General features: G+C 55.0%; 1 protein-coding gene across 1 annotated transcript in view; it reads right to left on the bottom strand.

Annotated features, from left to right (window-relative positions):
- Positions 1 to 13,306, bottom strand: part of Myo7a (myosin VIIA) — a 61,388-nt gene extending 48,082 nt beyond the window's left edge. The window contains exons 1-10 of the mRNA XM_059270903.1: positions 13,196 to 13,306; positions 8,657 to 8,809; positions 4,454 to 4,638; positions 3,893 to 4,014; positions 3,668 to 3,810; positions 3,370 to 3,483; positions 2,318 to 2,471; positions 1,560 to 1,636; positions 1,180 to 1,299; positions 394 to 536 (exon numbers count right to left, since the gene is read on the bottom strand). Coding sequence (XP_059126886.1) covers positions 394 to 536; positions 1,180 to 1,299; positions 1,560 to 1,636; positions 2,318 to 2,471; positions 3,370 to 3,483; positions 3,668 to 3,810; positions 3,893 to 4,014; positions 4,454 to 4,638; positions 8,657 to 8,809; positions 13,196 to 13,294 — 1,310 coding nt within the window. The 5' untranslated portion in view covers positions 13,295 to 13,306. The remainder of the gene's footprint in view (positions 1 to 393; positions 537 to 1,179; positions 1,300 to 1,559; positions 1,637 to 2,317; positions 2,472 to 3,369; positions 3,484 to 3,667; positions 3,811 to 3,892; positions 4,015 to 4,453; positions 4,639 to 8,656; positions 8,810 to 13,195) is intronic.
- Positions 13,307 to 14,332: the final 1,026 nt, after the last annotated feature.

The following is a 14,332-nucleotide window of genomic DNA, read 5'->3' as shown; positions in this document are numbered from 1 at the left end:
TAGAGAGATACCAGAATCACAGAGAGGCCAAGGCTGACAAGATCCAGCAAGGAGAGGGAGCCCCGATGCCAATCCAGGTGAACAGCAGCCTGGACTCTCATATTCAGTATGGTAGTCAGGGACGCTGTGATACTCTACGTTATAGTGACTGCGGCCATAAGCTCAGAGACCAGAGGCCACCTCCCAAGAACCCAGGACAGGGTTAGCCTTCTTCAGTATCCAACTGGGCTGGCCTCAGCTGAGCTGAGGCTGGGCATGAAAGGGATCTCCAGGATGACTGAAAGCAAGTTTCCCAGGCCCGGGTGGGGGTGGGGGGGTTGTTCTTGGAGGGAGGCGAATGCAGCCTGAATAAAAAGACATGGAATTTCCCAGGTGTGGGGTCCCTCACACTACCTGTTCACAGTGAAGTTCTCAAACCCGAAGATGTCCAGGAGGCCGATGGACCGGCGAGAGTTCTTCACTTCCTGGGAGGGAGGCTTGTAGATTGCAGCATTGATCTTGTCCACAATCCACACGAAGAGCCTCCCATAGATGCCCTGAAAGGCACCCGTCAACCATGGGGCAAGTCAGACCTTCCTGGGAGGCAGTCCCCAATTCTAGACCCTTTGTGTCCCTGCTCCAGCCTTGCCCATGCTATTAACACCCTTCACTTGCCCGTCCCTTCTATTGCATGAGCATCCTTGCCTCAGCAACTACTTATTTGCTCCCTTAAAAACTCCCCTGACCCTGAAGCTGGAAGGAGTCACCTTGGGGTCCAGCAACTTCACCTGAACATCTCCCCATCTTCTGAACACCTTGAGGGTCCAGAGTCCGGCACAGGGCTGGTACAGATTAGGGACTTTGTGATTGGCAAGTACATGGGAATGGCGACATGAGGGTTGGGAATCTTCTACCCAGCCAGACCTCATGAGTCCTGGCTGAGGACAGCTGATCAAAGCAGGCCTGGGGGGACAAAGCAGGGTGCCCTGGGGAGTGCAGAGCCAACTCCTATGGGATGCTTGGCCTCCGGGCTCAGAAGATGACAGAAGGAACTTGGACATCAGAGAACTAGAGACTCTAGCCTAGCCTCTAGCCCAGGGACTGCCGAAGCAAGGCCCAGCTTGGAAACACCTGCGCCTGTCCATCAACAGCTCAAACTCTGCGGGGCAAAGAGAACAGGCAGCCACTCCACTCACCCACCTTGACAAAGGCATCTCGCACATCCAGGGCCTGCTCCCTGCTGAGTGGGGTGGACACTGTCTCCCCACGGGTGATGAGGGTGCGGCTGGTGAGGCAGTTCATCAGATCTGGGGGGTTCACCTAGAGCAGACACCCAGGTGTTGGCCCAGCCTCACCTTGACTGTCTTTCATCCCAGCTGGCTCCCTTCCCCATCTCTTCCCCAGCCCAGACCTCACAGTGCCACCCACTGTAGGAACAGTGGCCAGGACCGCACAAAGCTGTTCCCTAACTGAACAGAACTTTCCTGTCCAAGGGCTCCACAGCCGATTCCTACCCCAGCCCGACTGAGTCAGAAGTTGGCCTCAGAGGGACAGACAGAGTGGCAGAGGCTGGCACTGACCTCGAGCAGAGAAGCGGCTGTGGCCAGTGATGGGGAGAAGAGGACCTCACAGGCATCCAAGTTTTCAAATGTACGGGCTGCCAGGAGAAAGGGGCACAGTGTCGGGAAGGGAGGCAGAGGGGCAGGGGGACTCTGAGGAGGAGCAGGCTGCCATATCTATGCTCAGGGACTTGCCCTGTCCACAGAGAGCATCATCCCCGGCCAATATACATCTGATGAATGTTCTCATGACAGCCGGGGCACCACGAGGGTAGTACTAGCCTGAGATTGCATTAGGACATTCATTCACTGCATGAACTTCCCAGAGCTTCAGTTCTGCCCAGGACCCATGCTGGGCACTATCAAAAAGGCAAAGTGGACCCCAGTCCTTCTTCCAATGGGCCACCTTCTGGTATGCAGTGGTGCCAAATAAGTGTGCACGCTCTGCATTGTCTTGCCCCTTACAGACAGCTGTTTGGTCATTCACACCACAGTATGATCTCAAAGATTTACCCTCTCTGGAGGACACTTAGCCTTAAGGAAGAAACCAAGTATGGAAGAGGTCTGTCTCACAGGGTTCCTGTCACGTCAGAACACCTCACCCACCAGCTCTGTGGTGGGATTGCCGCACAGTGTACCACCCCTGAGGCTGACATCCTCTCAGCCTGCATCTCGTATACCTGTCATGGCAGACAGCACTACCAGCACCATTGGAAGCTAGGTGCCATGCTACCTGAATGGGGTGTGGCACTGTGGCGCATGGCACCATGGGGCCTCACCTTCGTACTGCAGATTGCCCATGTGTAGGATGGCAGCCAGAAGCTTTGAGATCTCCCAGTTCTCCGTGTCTGTGAACATGAGCACTTTCATGGCTGAGCGGATGTTGGCATACTCCTGACTGTCCACCCGGCCCTCACAGGTGATGCAGTTACCCTGGGGGTGGGGCATAAAAGGAGGACAGAAGGGTGCTGGGGAGGTCAGGAGGGCCATGGCTCCAGGATATCTAGAATACTCCTGAGGGGCTTCTCCAGGGCACCCTGCCTCGAGGAAGAACTGGGCACTGACACCAGACCCACCCCATCACCCACTTCACAGCTCACAGTGCCAACACCTCACCAGCTCCACACAGCCCCAGGGTGCCCAATCTTAGGGGAGCTCCTATCAACTGTAATCACGTGTGAACCACAGAGGGGAACTATAGACACAGCCTGCTCATTGGTGTGTGTGTGTGTGTGTGTGTGTGTGTGTGTGTGTGTGTGTGCCAGCCAGCTAGTTACAGAAGTATACTGAAATCCTGCCACACCCACAACACCTTTAAATCCTGGGCAGGCTCTCTCCAGGGAGGTAGAGTGGAGTTCTCAACCCAGCCTGCTGTGTGCACAGCTCCTGGAGCAGAGGTTCTCAACCTTCCTAATGCTGCGATGCTTTAATACAATTCCTCATGCTGTGATGACCCCCAGCCACAACATTATTTTCATTACTACTTCGTAACCGTAATTTTGCTACTGGAGACCCAGGCCTCAGCAACCAGCTCCCACAATCCTAGAAGGCCCAGCCTATGTGTATGAGCAGGTCCATGCATGTAGATCTGTGGCTCTTGTGTGCTGTGTCCCCATGTCCTATGTTGACCTCGAGAAATGCATCTGGTAAGAAGTCACTAGGGACATGTGCCCAACTGAGGGAGGGCTTTAAGGCACAAACAAGCCTGGGTAGGCTGGGACAGGCAGGGACAAGGGAAGGCTTGGAGCTGGGACAGAGCCACACTGGTGAGTCTGGTCTTGTCTACATGACTGAGACAGGTGTTTACCCCCAGGTGTCACCTGGGCCTCACCATGGCCAAGTAGTTATAGTCAGCAGCCTGGCCTAGGCCCAGCTTCTTCTTCTGCTCCTCATTCATGCCCTCCAGCATACAGTAGAACACATGGTAGTTCCTCTCGTCAGTGGCCTGGGAGAGGACACCAGTGTTGGGATCAGAGAACACACATGGGCAGGAGGAATTTCATAGGGGACCTCGGACACTTTGGGAAGCAGATATAAGTGCAGCATGGTAAAGGGTGGCACAGACCATGTGGACAGTGGTGCCCACCTACCCAACGCAGGGACGACCCACACTAGGAGGCAGGGCTCACCTGGCGGCAGACTCGCGATTTCTCCAGCAGGTACTGCTCTATTTTGGCCCCCTCGATGGCACCACGCTTGTTAAAGTGGATGTCAATGTACTTGCCGAAGCGGCTGGAGTTGTCATTGCGGATGGTCTTGGCGTTCCCAAACGCTGTAGAGTGGTAGAGAATACGGGTGAGACTGGGTGAGAATACAGTGCCAGCACCCGGCTCACCCTCCAAACCTGGCCCTACCTTCCAGGATGGGAGTGGCCTCCAGCACCTGCTGCTCGATCCATGAGTGCTGTCCGCTGATGGCCGCCAGGAACTGCAGGATCAGCTTTGTGCTCTCTGTCTTGCCTGCTCCGGACTCCCCGCTGCAGAGGGTGGGAGTGGCAGGATGGGCCTCAGCCCTGGCTGATATGTCTCACTATAGGCTGAGGACGGTCTGGCTCTCAGGGAGCACAGGGCTCCGCCACACCCCCATCCCTACTGGTCATCGAGCATGACCCATGTGAACTGCTCAACTGAAGCTTTGGCCTCTTGCTTAGGAGACAGATTTCAGCTGCCGTAGCTTAATAGGAACCTTCAGGAAACAATGTTGCCCTCAGAAGCCGGCATCAGCCCTTGTAGTGTTAAGAGGAACGTAAGATTTGGGAATGTAGGGGCGACTTTATACACTGTGATACAGCGCAGAGGGCACAGCCAGCTCCTGGGGAACATCGCGGCATTCTAACGATGGGACAATCGCTAATGTCGTAACAGGAGGGCAGAGAGCTGGAGCTCGCCCCAGGAGGGGCTGGCTGGGCCGCCCACCTGATGATACAGCACTGGTCCCGGCTGTTGCGTTTCATGTTGAAGTAGCAGTTGTCCGCAATGGCAAAGATGTGCGGGGGCATCTCGCCTATCTTCTTGTTGGTGTATTGGCGGATGTGCTCCGGCGAGTAGATGGAGAGCAGCTGGTAGGGGTTCACAGCTACCAAGATTGAACCCGTGTATGTCTGCAACCAGCAAGGGACAGGAGTTTACACGGTCAGGTGGCGAGGGTGGGGTGGAGGGGTGTCTCCGCCCTGTGATGGAGGGAGGGGGACGGCAGGAGGTCCCTAAGCCGGGATTACATGATCCTATCTGCTCAAAGGATGTGAGGATGAAAGAGACAGTGTATTTTCAGATTCAACGCACAAAGCAGGGACAACTCAAATACTGGCTCCCTCCTTCGGCCCCGATCTCTGCACCTAAGGCTTCTAAAGCAAGCTTCAAAAACTGCATGGTGTTCAGAGGGGAGACTGGGACGGTAAGGAAGTCACGAGTGGGACCTAGTCAAGTCATGAAGAGCAGAAGGGCTGAGGCTGGACTGTGGTCCAGAAGGGGCTGGGATTTGGGGCTGGGGCAGAGACTTTTTCTGCAGCTCCCCCAGGGCAGAGGTAGCTGCCGAGCCCATGGATGGAGCTTGGGGACCTGAGGCTGTTTCCATTCTGTTCCTGTACGGGTGCATGAACAATACTTCCTGCCGTGCCCTGGGGTCCCATCACACAGGAGAATCCCCAGGGCAGGGGGAGGCAATGGAGGCGGAGTTACTCCCCCTCCTCCCAGCTCACCCCAAGCTAGGAAAGGTCAGGCCCTGCCTGTTGTTTGTTGGTGACAGATGTTTGATGTCTGGAGCCTAGACAGGCTGAAGACAGATGTCTCTACACAGGGGAGGCGGCAGCCTCGCCTGTCTCCCCAACCTCTGCCGCCCTTCCAGGACTCAGTGCGCGACACCAGAGCGGCCACCATCCCCCAGCAGCTCAGCCCAGCGTGGCATGCAGGGAAAGCAGCTGTGGCACCCAGCCCAGGCCAGGGGAGCTGCTCAGAGAAACACTGACCAAGCCTCGATCCCAGTTCCAGAAGCTCCCTTCCCCTTCAGCCACCTCCCCCAAGCCCCACAGCCAGGAGCACCCAAGATTCACTTTCACGGCTTGGCTCAGTGCCAGGAGTCTGAGTAAGAAGAGAAGTGAAGAAGGCCGAGGGGAGCAGCCCAGCCCAGCCAGCCAGCCTCACAGCCTCCCGGGGGCTGCTGCTGCCCCACACTCACCCGCCCTCCACAGTTGGTCTGTTACAAAGGAAGGAACAGGTAGAGACAACCAGTCAATGGGAAAGAAGCCACAGAGACGTCTCCAGGAGCCCAGGCCTAGGCTAAACGATGGGGTGAGGACCCTATGACCACCCCCCACCCCGTTACAGCTCCATCCCACACAGCTGTCTCCAGATGGGGAGCCTGTCCGCGCCTGAGAGTCAACCTCAAGGAGCATCCCTTTGGCCAGCCTCAGTCTGGTCATCTGTGAAAGGGGATGGCTCACTGCCTCCTTCCAGAGCTGCTGTGGAGACTAAAGGACTAAGGCAGCATCCTTGCTGGGTAGCAGGGGCTTAAGTGCCACCTTAATCTCTTCTTAATACTTGCTCAAGATCGTGACATCTGTCACCAACACAGCAAGAGGCTATCCCTACAAAGCCACTCCCCAGCCCTCACCACCAGAGCTCCCAGGAGCCCCTGCATCCTTCAGTGGGAGGTATGGGCTGGCCAGCTGCAGGGATAGAGGCCCAAAGGCCATGACATTTGGGGAGATCTGCTGGAGAAAGGTCATTCTGGCAGCCATAGATGACAGACGTCATTTACCCTTTCGGCCCTAATGACCCAGCCTACAGAGTCACCCCGAGAAGCTCGGTGGCAGGGGAAGTGACAGAAAGGATTGTGGAGATGTCACAGCGTCCCAGTACTCCTGAGGCTGTGGATGAAGCCTGTCCTCCACCATTGCTCCAGGCTCTTTCTATTCCGCTTGCGACCCAAGGGCCTCATGGGCTCAAGATTCTTCAGTGTCCCACCCGCCGGAGGTCACCGCATGATGGCCGTGAGGACTCCCAAACCAGCACCCCTCCAGCCCTGCTCTCAGCCGGCCCAACTCAGCCTCCAGTACCATCATGCCCTTCACCCAGATGGACCCGCCACTCCTCCCTGTCACCAGCCCCCTGTCTCAGCTGCGCTCCCTGGTCCAGGCTCGCAGATCCTTCTTGGTCTCCTGTGGTGCGTCCCCACCTGGCTCCTGTTCCCACATTGTGCTCTATCTCTCCTCCACCTGCAGCCTACAGCTTCGCTAGGCTGTAACCAGGTTGTTCTCTGCTGGGATCCACCCATCCCTGCTTCCTACAGCCTCAGAACACGGTATTCATCTCTGTTACTCTTCGCCTTGCAGATGAGGAAGTCCTCCACTGAACCTGTGGCCCAAAGCCCTTCACCGTCCTGCTGGACCAGGCTGAAACCCATTGCACCCCCCATGTTCCCTACAGTACATTTTATTGGATGCTTGGTGCCCTGGTTCCAGGTCTTTATCTCCCCAATGCCTAACACAGAACACAGGACACACTCAGCAGTGCCCGTTACGTGATGAGGTGATTGGTATTAATGGGTTGAGTGGGCAGCATCGGATTATCTCCAGGGACTAGCAGGGAAGGGGGCTATGGAACATCCTGTTAGCACTCGGGACTACACCAGGCACATTACCAAAAATGAGGCCTAGGATAAAAATGGTGGGAAAGACAGACTGCTGTGAATAGATACACTCTTGTCTGTGGAGAAGTTCACACATAGGTGTGCATACATGTGAAGGTATTTACACATGTGTGCACACATATGTATGCCTATCCCACACTTGAATGTATACATAAGCACTCATGGTCAAACACATGTGCGTGCCTGTGTGTACACACAGATGTGCACACACCCATATACCATCTGAATATATACAGACACACATAGTCTTCCCCTGTGGGAACAGTGAGATGGGCCATTGCAATCAGTCAGAAGGAATACTCCAACGGTACACACATCTGGTTGAGACTATTTCATACAGGGCCAGTGAGATTGTTCAGGAGTTAAAAGCACTCACTGTGCAGGCCCGATGACCTGAGTCTGAGCCCCAGAACCCCTGTAAAAACTGAATGCAGAGATACGCATCTGGAAGCCCTGCACTCCACAGGAGAGTGGCCCGGAATCTCACAAGCCAGCTAGCCTACAGTGTGCTGCACAGCAGAGCAGCAAGAGAACCCCTGCCTCAAAACGAAGTGGGAGGAGAGAACCAGCCCCCCAAAATATCCTCAGCCTCCCACGTGTGGCCGCTGCAGTACGTGTGCACCTGCACACAAATGATAAATAGTTCACTTTACAGTACTCGAAACAAAGCCGTTGTCTTCAGTGGGGAGGATGTCCCTGGAAGGGATGCAATGCCAAAACGACCCTGGGGGCGGGGGTAGGGGGGCACAAGTCTTCGCAGCTCCAGGTGGGAGGTATGGCCACTGCTTTCTAGATAGTCCTAACTTGTCGTTCTTAATGAATTAATATCTTAAACTTTGCATTTTAATTTCTAATATCACAAATATCATCCTATGACCCAAATGAACAAAAGTCTTTGGCCCCCTCAATAATTTTAAAACGTTTCGGGTTCTTATGATGAAATCATGGTAGCTTCTGTTCGCTAAGTGTCTCCAGGGCAAGTTTCTTGCCTGGATAAACTGCCTCTGGGACCCCAGATGCATTTGTTTCTCCGTGGGACCACCTCTCTGCGGCTCACTAAGAACCAGTAGTGTTCCCACAGGGAGAGGTGAGCTGGATGGTTCTAATTAGGGTCTCTGGTCCTTCTTTTCCCTTTCTTGGGACACACCCTACTTACAGCCCCTCCCCACAACTTGAGGCTTCTGGGCCAGGCCCCATCTCACACCAAAACACAGCAGGGGAGCAGCCTCCAGGCGCCCCAACTGGCAAGATGCTGAGCCTGTCCCTGGGCAGCCCTGGACCCTAGTTTCCAAGCCTATGAGCCCTGTAAACCTGCAGTATAACAGCTCCTGCCCCAACCTCAGTCCTAAAGAACCCAGAGCCTGGGCCCGGGAGGAGGAGCCTCAGATGGAGCACCCCACAGCAGAGCTGACAAAATCCCAGGAGTCTGGGCCTCTGGGTCTAGCACAGGGGCAGCGATGGGTGGTACTCACGTAGATGAGGTGGTCTCTGTAGCGAATGAGCAGGTTGCGCAGAATGCCTGCCTCATTGAGATCCCCCAGGCGGATCATGTCCTCCACACCATGTACAGAGGTGGGGTGCATCGGCTTGATGTGCGTGGCATTTTGAGGGGAAATCCAGTGTTCCTGCAGGCAACATAGTCCTTCATGTCAGCTGCCGCTTCTGGGCCCAGGCTGTGCAGAGGGATGGGAGCCCTGGGTCTGTGAAAGGGTCCTGATCGGCTCTGACTGGCTTGAGTCTGGGGGTTTTACTGGTCTCTACCCAGCAAGGCAGCTCTCCTCCTCTTGAAGAATCTATCCACAGACATACAAGAAGGGCAAGGCAGAGACTTTGTCCCCACCAGTGGTTACCATTAAGGGGATCACCTGTTGTTATCAATAACCCCCAGACACTTTGAAGGCTAGAGTGAAAGCAAAGGACTGGATTTAAAGGGCTTGGCTTCAAGGCCAAGCTCCAGTCAACAAATACATAAAAATAAGTTTAGCGAGTTCAACAGGGCTATTGTGGGCAGGGTGCTGAGGACCACCTCTTCAGAGAGGTAGCGTTCAAGCAGAGACCTGAGTGAAGAGAAAGCTTCTGTAAGAAGTGTGGAGAGAAGGTCAGACCTAAGGGCCGGCAAAACCAGCCCAGCCCAGGAGGTGTGGGCGTGGCATGTGAGGGGTGCTCATGGGCAGTGGCAAAGGGTCCCACCAGGGTGTCTTTCACAAGCCTAGCTGTATGGAACTGGGGGGAGAGGAGATTTTTCAGGACCCAAGAGCTGAGGTGGGAATTGATGTAGTTCCCTGTTCCTCTTTCCTGCACTATTCCCTGCAGCCACCAGATGGCAGATGAGGGCATCTAGGAGGCTCATGAATTCTTTCCTCTGGCAAATAGAGCCTTAATTTAATGGGATTGCTGGGTTCAAGAACCTTCTCGCAGCCGAGCACTGTGGTGCACACCTTTAATTCCAGCACTCACAAGGCAGAGACAGGTAGATTTCGGAGTTCAAGGCCAGCCTGGTCTACAGAGCGAGTTCCAGGACAGCTAGGGCTACACAGAGAAAACCAAAAGGAAAAAAAAAAAAAAAAAAAAAAAAAAAAAAGAACCTTCTCACATCCCCAGACTCTGACCTGTGCTCTAGGCTATGATCCTAGCCCACTCACACTCACTTTCCATCACCTTGAGCCAGGAAGAAACATGGTTTCTGAGGGTAGAAGGAACCTTTCTGCTACCAGCCCTCAAAGCCTATAGGTCTGTTAATAGATGTAACACACCAGTCACCACCCTGCACACTAGCTGTTCTTAGATGTCACTGGCCCAGATAGAAGTCCTAAAATCTATCTTCAGTCCTCAGCTGCCCCCCCGCCCCTCCCCCCCAACAGATCTTGCCCTTCTGGCCCTCCAGTGGCTGCCACGGTAGCAGCCACACCCTGGTCCACATCTTTTCTCTTTTCTGGCAGTTCAGCCCTGCCTCTAGGAGTGAAGAGAGAGTTAGCTTACCCGCCTGCTCAGTGGGGTCAGGGCAGGGCTAGCCAGAGGCCTGCTCCAGCTTCTCTAGCATTCCATGGCACTTCGGCAGGAAAACTTAATCCAACCCAGGCCCTTACACAGCCGTTCCCAATGCACAAGGGGCCCAGTAGTGACGTCAAGGACCTGTCTACACTTTCAGCACCGTGTGGAACATTCCTCTCTCCCAAACAGTCTGATATAAGCTGATCCATTTGGAAAATTCCTTTGCCTGTCCCTGGCCCCTGAGTGGGACCAGAGGGACCCGGGCAGCTCTCCACCTGCCCTTCACCGCACCCTTTGGTCCACAACTCCTCCCAAAATAGGTCAGTTAGATAGTTCAGCAGGGCTACTCTGTGGGCCAGGTGCTGAGGACCACTTCGCCAAGGAACAGCGCTCACGTTGAGACCTGAATAAGGAAGTTTCTGTGAGAACTGAGGAGAGAAGACCAGACCCAGGGGTCAGCAAAATCAGCTCTCCCCAGGTTGTGTGGGCCTGGCAGGTGAGGGGTCAGCAGGGGCAGTGGCGATAGGCATCTGGCCCCACCAGGGTGTCTTTCACAGGCCTGGCTGGTGAATGGGATGGAGCTGGGGGAGGGGAGACAGACTGAGGCCAAGTCCTTAGAGTAAAGGTTCCTCATGTCACCTTCCTGGGGCTCCAGGACCTCATCCACAAACAGAAAGCAAGGACAATAGTGTGCTGGGGGAGGGGAAAGCTATCTTGCCTGGAGAGTCCTGTGAGGTGTGCAGGTCACTGGGGCCTGGGGTACACTCAGCCAGATATGGGTCGGACACCCTGAGCCACCAGGTTACAAAGACTATGTGTGTTCTTGTCACGACCCACAACAGAGAAGTGGGGCCTGGAGACACAGTGACAGACTCAATGTAAAATAACTGGCCAGGTTAAGAAGCTGAAGAGCTCTACCTCCTGTGTGCGAGGGCACCCTGCCGAGGGCAGTGGCTTTCTGGTCAAGGTCCGCGGTACACAGCAGGGGTCAAAGTGTAAGAAGGCTGGGAGTGGAGACCTGGTTCTGAAGGAGACAGTGACAGAGACAGAGGAAAAGACAGTGTCTGAAGACTGACGGGACAGAAAAGGCACAGAAGACAGAGAAAGGAGGGAGGGAGGTAGTGGGCGGGGCGGGGGTGCACAGAGAAATACCATGGACAATTCTGAAGGCGGTGAGGGGGGCACACATCTGGGAAGAGCTGTCTGGGAATAAGCTGAGGGGACAGGTGTTCTCCTGTAGGAGGTGGGGTCCCCCAGCAGGCACAGGAAATGGTTTCACAGAGGTGGAAAAGCCAGAGCTTCCGTGTGTTCTGCAAGTGTTCTCCAGAGAGCCTGCTCTGAGCACTCCGTTGAGCTCTGCACAAGTCATGTGACTGGCCTGGTCCCTACTGTCAGCTACTGTGTCTGTGAGAGGACAGAGGTAGAGGACGATGGCCTAGAGTATCAAAGGAAGGAAATAGGAAAAAGGATCCCAGGCCTCAGTTTCCCATGTTTCTAGCTGGTCACGCCCCTCCCCCTCCAGCAGTCCCCACCCTTAGGGCTTTGGTGGGGGGGTGGTGTGCAGGATGGGAGAGGACCTTCGGGATCCAGTGACACAGAGTTACGGGATACCATCTGACATGCAACCTGACCCAGGTGAAACTCTACCCTCAGGTAGAGTCCCTGTCCCCATGCTCAGGGCTGGGGAGCATCACCTGCCTGTCGGCTGCCACCCCACCCTGCACACAGCTCCCTGGGACGCAGCCTCATGGAGGATTCCCAGAGCCTCAGAAGGAAGGGAAGTGCACTCTGGCCTCAAGTCCAGGGCACAGCCTCTTTCCTACAACCTGAGTCCTGTAGCTGCTGCTGAGACGCTGGCGGCGGCGGGAACACACGCAGTAGAGATCCTAGATTCTAATCCCAGATCCATGGATCATGAACTTTGTGACTCACAGTCGTCACCTGAGGGGGTCACAGTTATTGTCTGTCCTGCTTTTCACAGACGCCATGAGAATCCAAAGACAGAACTTAGGTCAAGAGCTCTGGGGGGTGGCCCTGCAGGGCCCTAGGGACATCAGTGGTTCCTTGCTCTAGGCTCACAGCTCCTGGGCCTACCTCCCTTTGTCCCAGCAGGACCTTCTTCAAGTCACTAGTCATTCTTTGCTCTCCCCAGACTAGGAGACTGAGACAGGAGTCGAGGCTAGGCTGTCCCCAGAGCCAGTCACTGCATTGGACACAATTCTGATTATGGCAAGGGGAAGTTTCCCGGGTCCTTAATGTGTCCACTACACTACATTCTCGGGCTCTGCACTGCATCTGCATGTCCTCGGTGCACACACATGTGAGCACACAGAGACACACATGTGCACACACATAGGCACACTCATGCACATGCACTCACATGCAAAGGCACATCATCTGCTGTGAACTAACTTCTGCTCTGAGACCCCATGGCTGCCCTCCGGGCCCTCACAGAGACCACCTGCCTGCCCTCCTTGTAGCAGGCCCCTTTCCTCTGATCTTTACCTCCTTCCTCAAGCCTGCATCATTATGACCTACCAAGCCTGCACTTCCGGGGCCCTTTCCATGAGACGTGATAGGCTGATAGGTTAGACTGACTTCCTAAGGGCAATATGGGTGATGAAGTCCACAAGCCAACGGAGCAAAGCCTGGTGTTTCTAGATGGACGCCAACTGTACTGAGGTGCTCGGCACCTGAAGGCTCACATGTGGGTCTCATCTTATTAAAGGGGAAACTGAGGCTTGAAAGGAAGGACCTTGATCTGACTCCAGAGCACCACTGAGCCATGCCAAGGAGTACCCCAACATAGCACACACAGCCTTCACCCCTATGTCCCAGAATGGCCTGATGGCTTCGGAAATGAGCAAACAGAGCAAAAGAGAACCTCTCTCACTAGTGCAGAGGGGGAGGGGTTGTGTGGGGGTGGGATGGGGTTGGGTGGGGTGGGGTGAGGTGGGGGTGGGTGGGCATCGGTCACTGCAGCCTTCCCAGGTAGGGCTGGGGGAAAGAGGGTCACTCACGTTGCCTTCATCGTCCACCACCTGGATCTGCCCAGAGTCACAGAGCTTCACCACGGCCCCGATGGGTACGTCAAACTCCTGGCCTGACTTCAGGTCCATCCACACGTAGTCCCCCTGTGGGCAGGAGATGCTGCTGAGCCCGGAGAGCCAGTGCATGCTCAGCAGCCCTCTCCCACCACCACTGAGGCTTGGGGCCAGAAGAGAGGGAGGGGGAGCCCCTGCTTTCTGGGAGCCTCACAGTGTCATCAACGCCTCTTCCAGGTCCCCTCAGGTGATGGGCTCAGACTCAGGAAGAGGAGCAGCCTCCTGAGGGTAACCTCAGCCCAGGCCTGTCTAAGGCTGTGCTGCCCATGGCTTCTGGGCCTACAGACACCTGGCAGACTAGGGACTGAGGCAGGAACACCAAATCACATCCTTTCTGCCCTAAACGGCTCAGGGGCCACCAGGCTGTGGTAAACACTGCAGATTCCTTCAAATCATCCTAGCAATGCGTTCCTGTGGGTCCACCACTCTCTACTGAGCCTGGGGCAAGAGGCCACATCGATCCCTGGCTTGTGAGGAGAGCCCAGACTTAAAGGTGGTGCGGGAGGGCCTCCATTTCCATGTCCCCTGCAGCATCCAGGCCAAAGCCTGGCTCTTAACTCAGGTACCTGAATCAAAACTCAGATTCAGCCGGGCGGTGGTGTGGCTCCAGAGCCAGGCGTATCTCTGTGAGTTCGAGGCCAGCCTGGTCTATAGAGCGAGATCCAGGACAGGAACCAAAACTACACAAAGAAACCCTGTCTCGAGAAACAAAACAACAAACAAACAAACAAAGACCCAGATTCAGAGAAATGAACTGAGAACAACTATATTCCATGCTGATGTATTCAACAAACATCTACTGAGCATCTCCTGCGGACAAAGTCCTGCTTGATTTAGAGGGAGCAGTGACCAATACAGAATTTCTCTTCTGGTTGAAAACATTAGACCATTAGATGGGTCGCTGCTGAGGAAAGCTCTTCCCAGGATCCCCCTGGACACTAGAGAGTGCAGAAGGAAGAAACCTGAAGTGACGGAGAGTGACAAGCAGTGACAGGAGAGGGACCACTCCAACTTGGCAGCCAAGGAGCCGCACAGTGGCAGAGACCACTACGG

Source organism: Peromyscus eremicus, chromosome 1 (genome assembly GCF_949786415.1).
Source record: "Peromyscus eremicus chromosome 1, PerEre_H2_v1, whole genome shotgun sequence".
In the NCBI taxonomy this organism is placed as follows: Eukaryota; Metazoa; Chordata; class Mammalia; order Rodentia; family Cricetidae; genus Peromyscus; species Peromyscus eremicus.
This window is presented reverse-complemented; position numbering and strand designations above follow the sequence as displayed.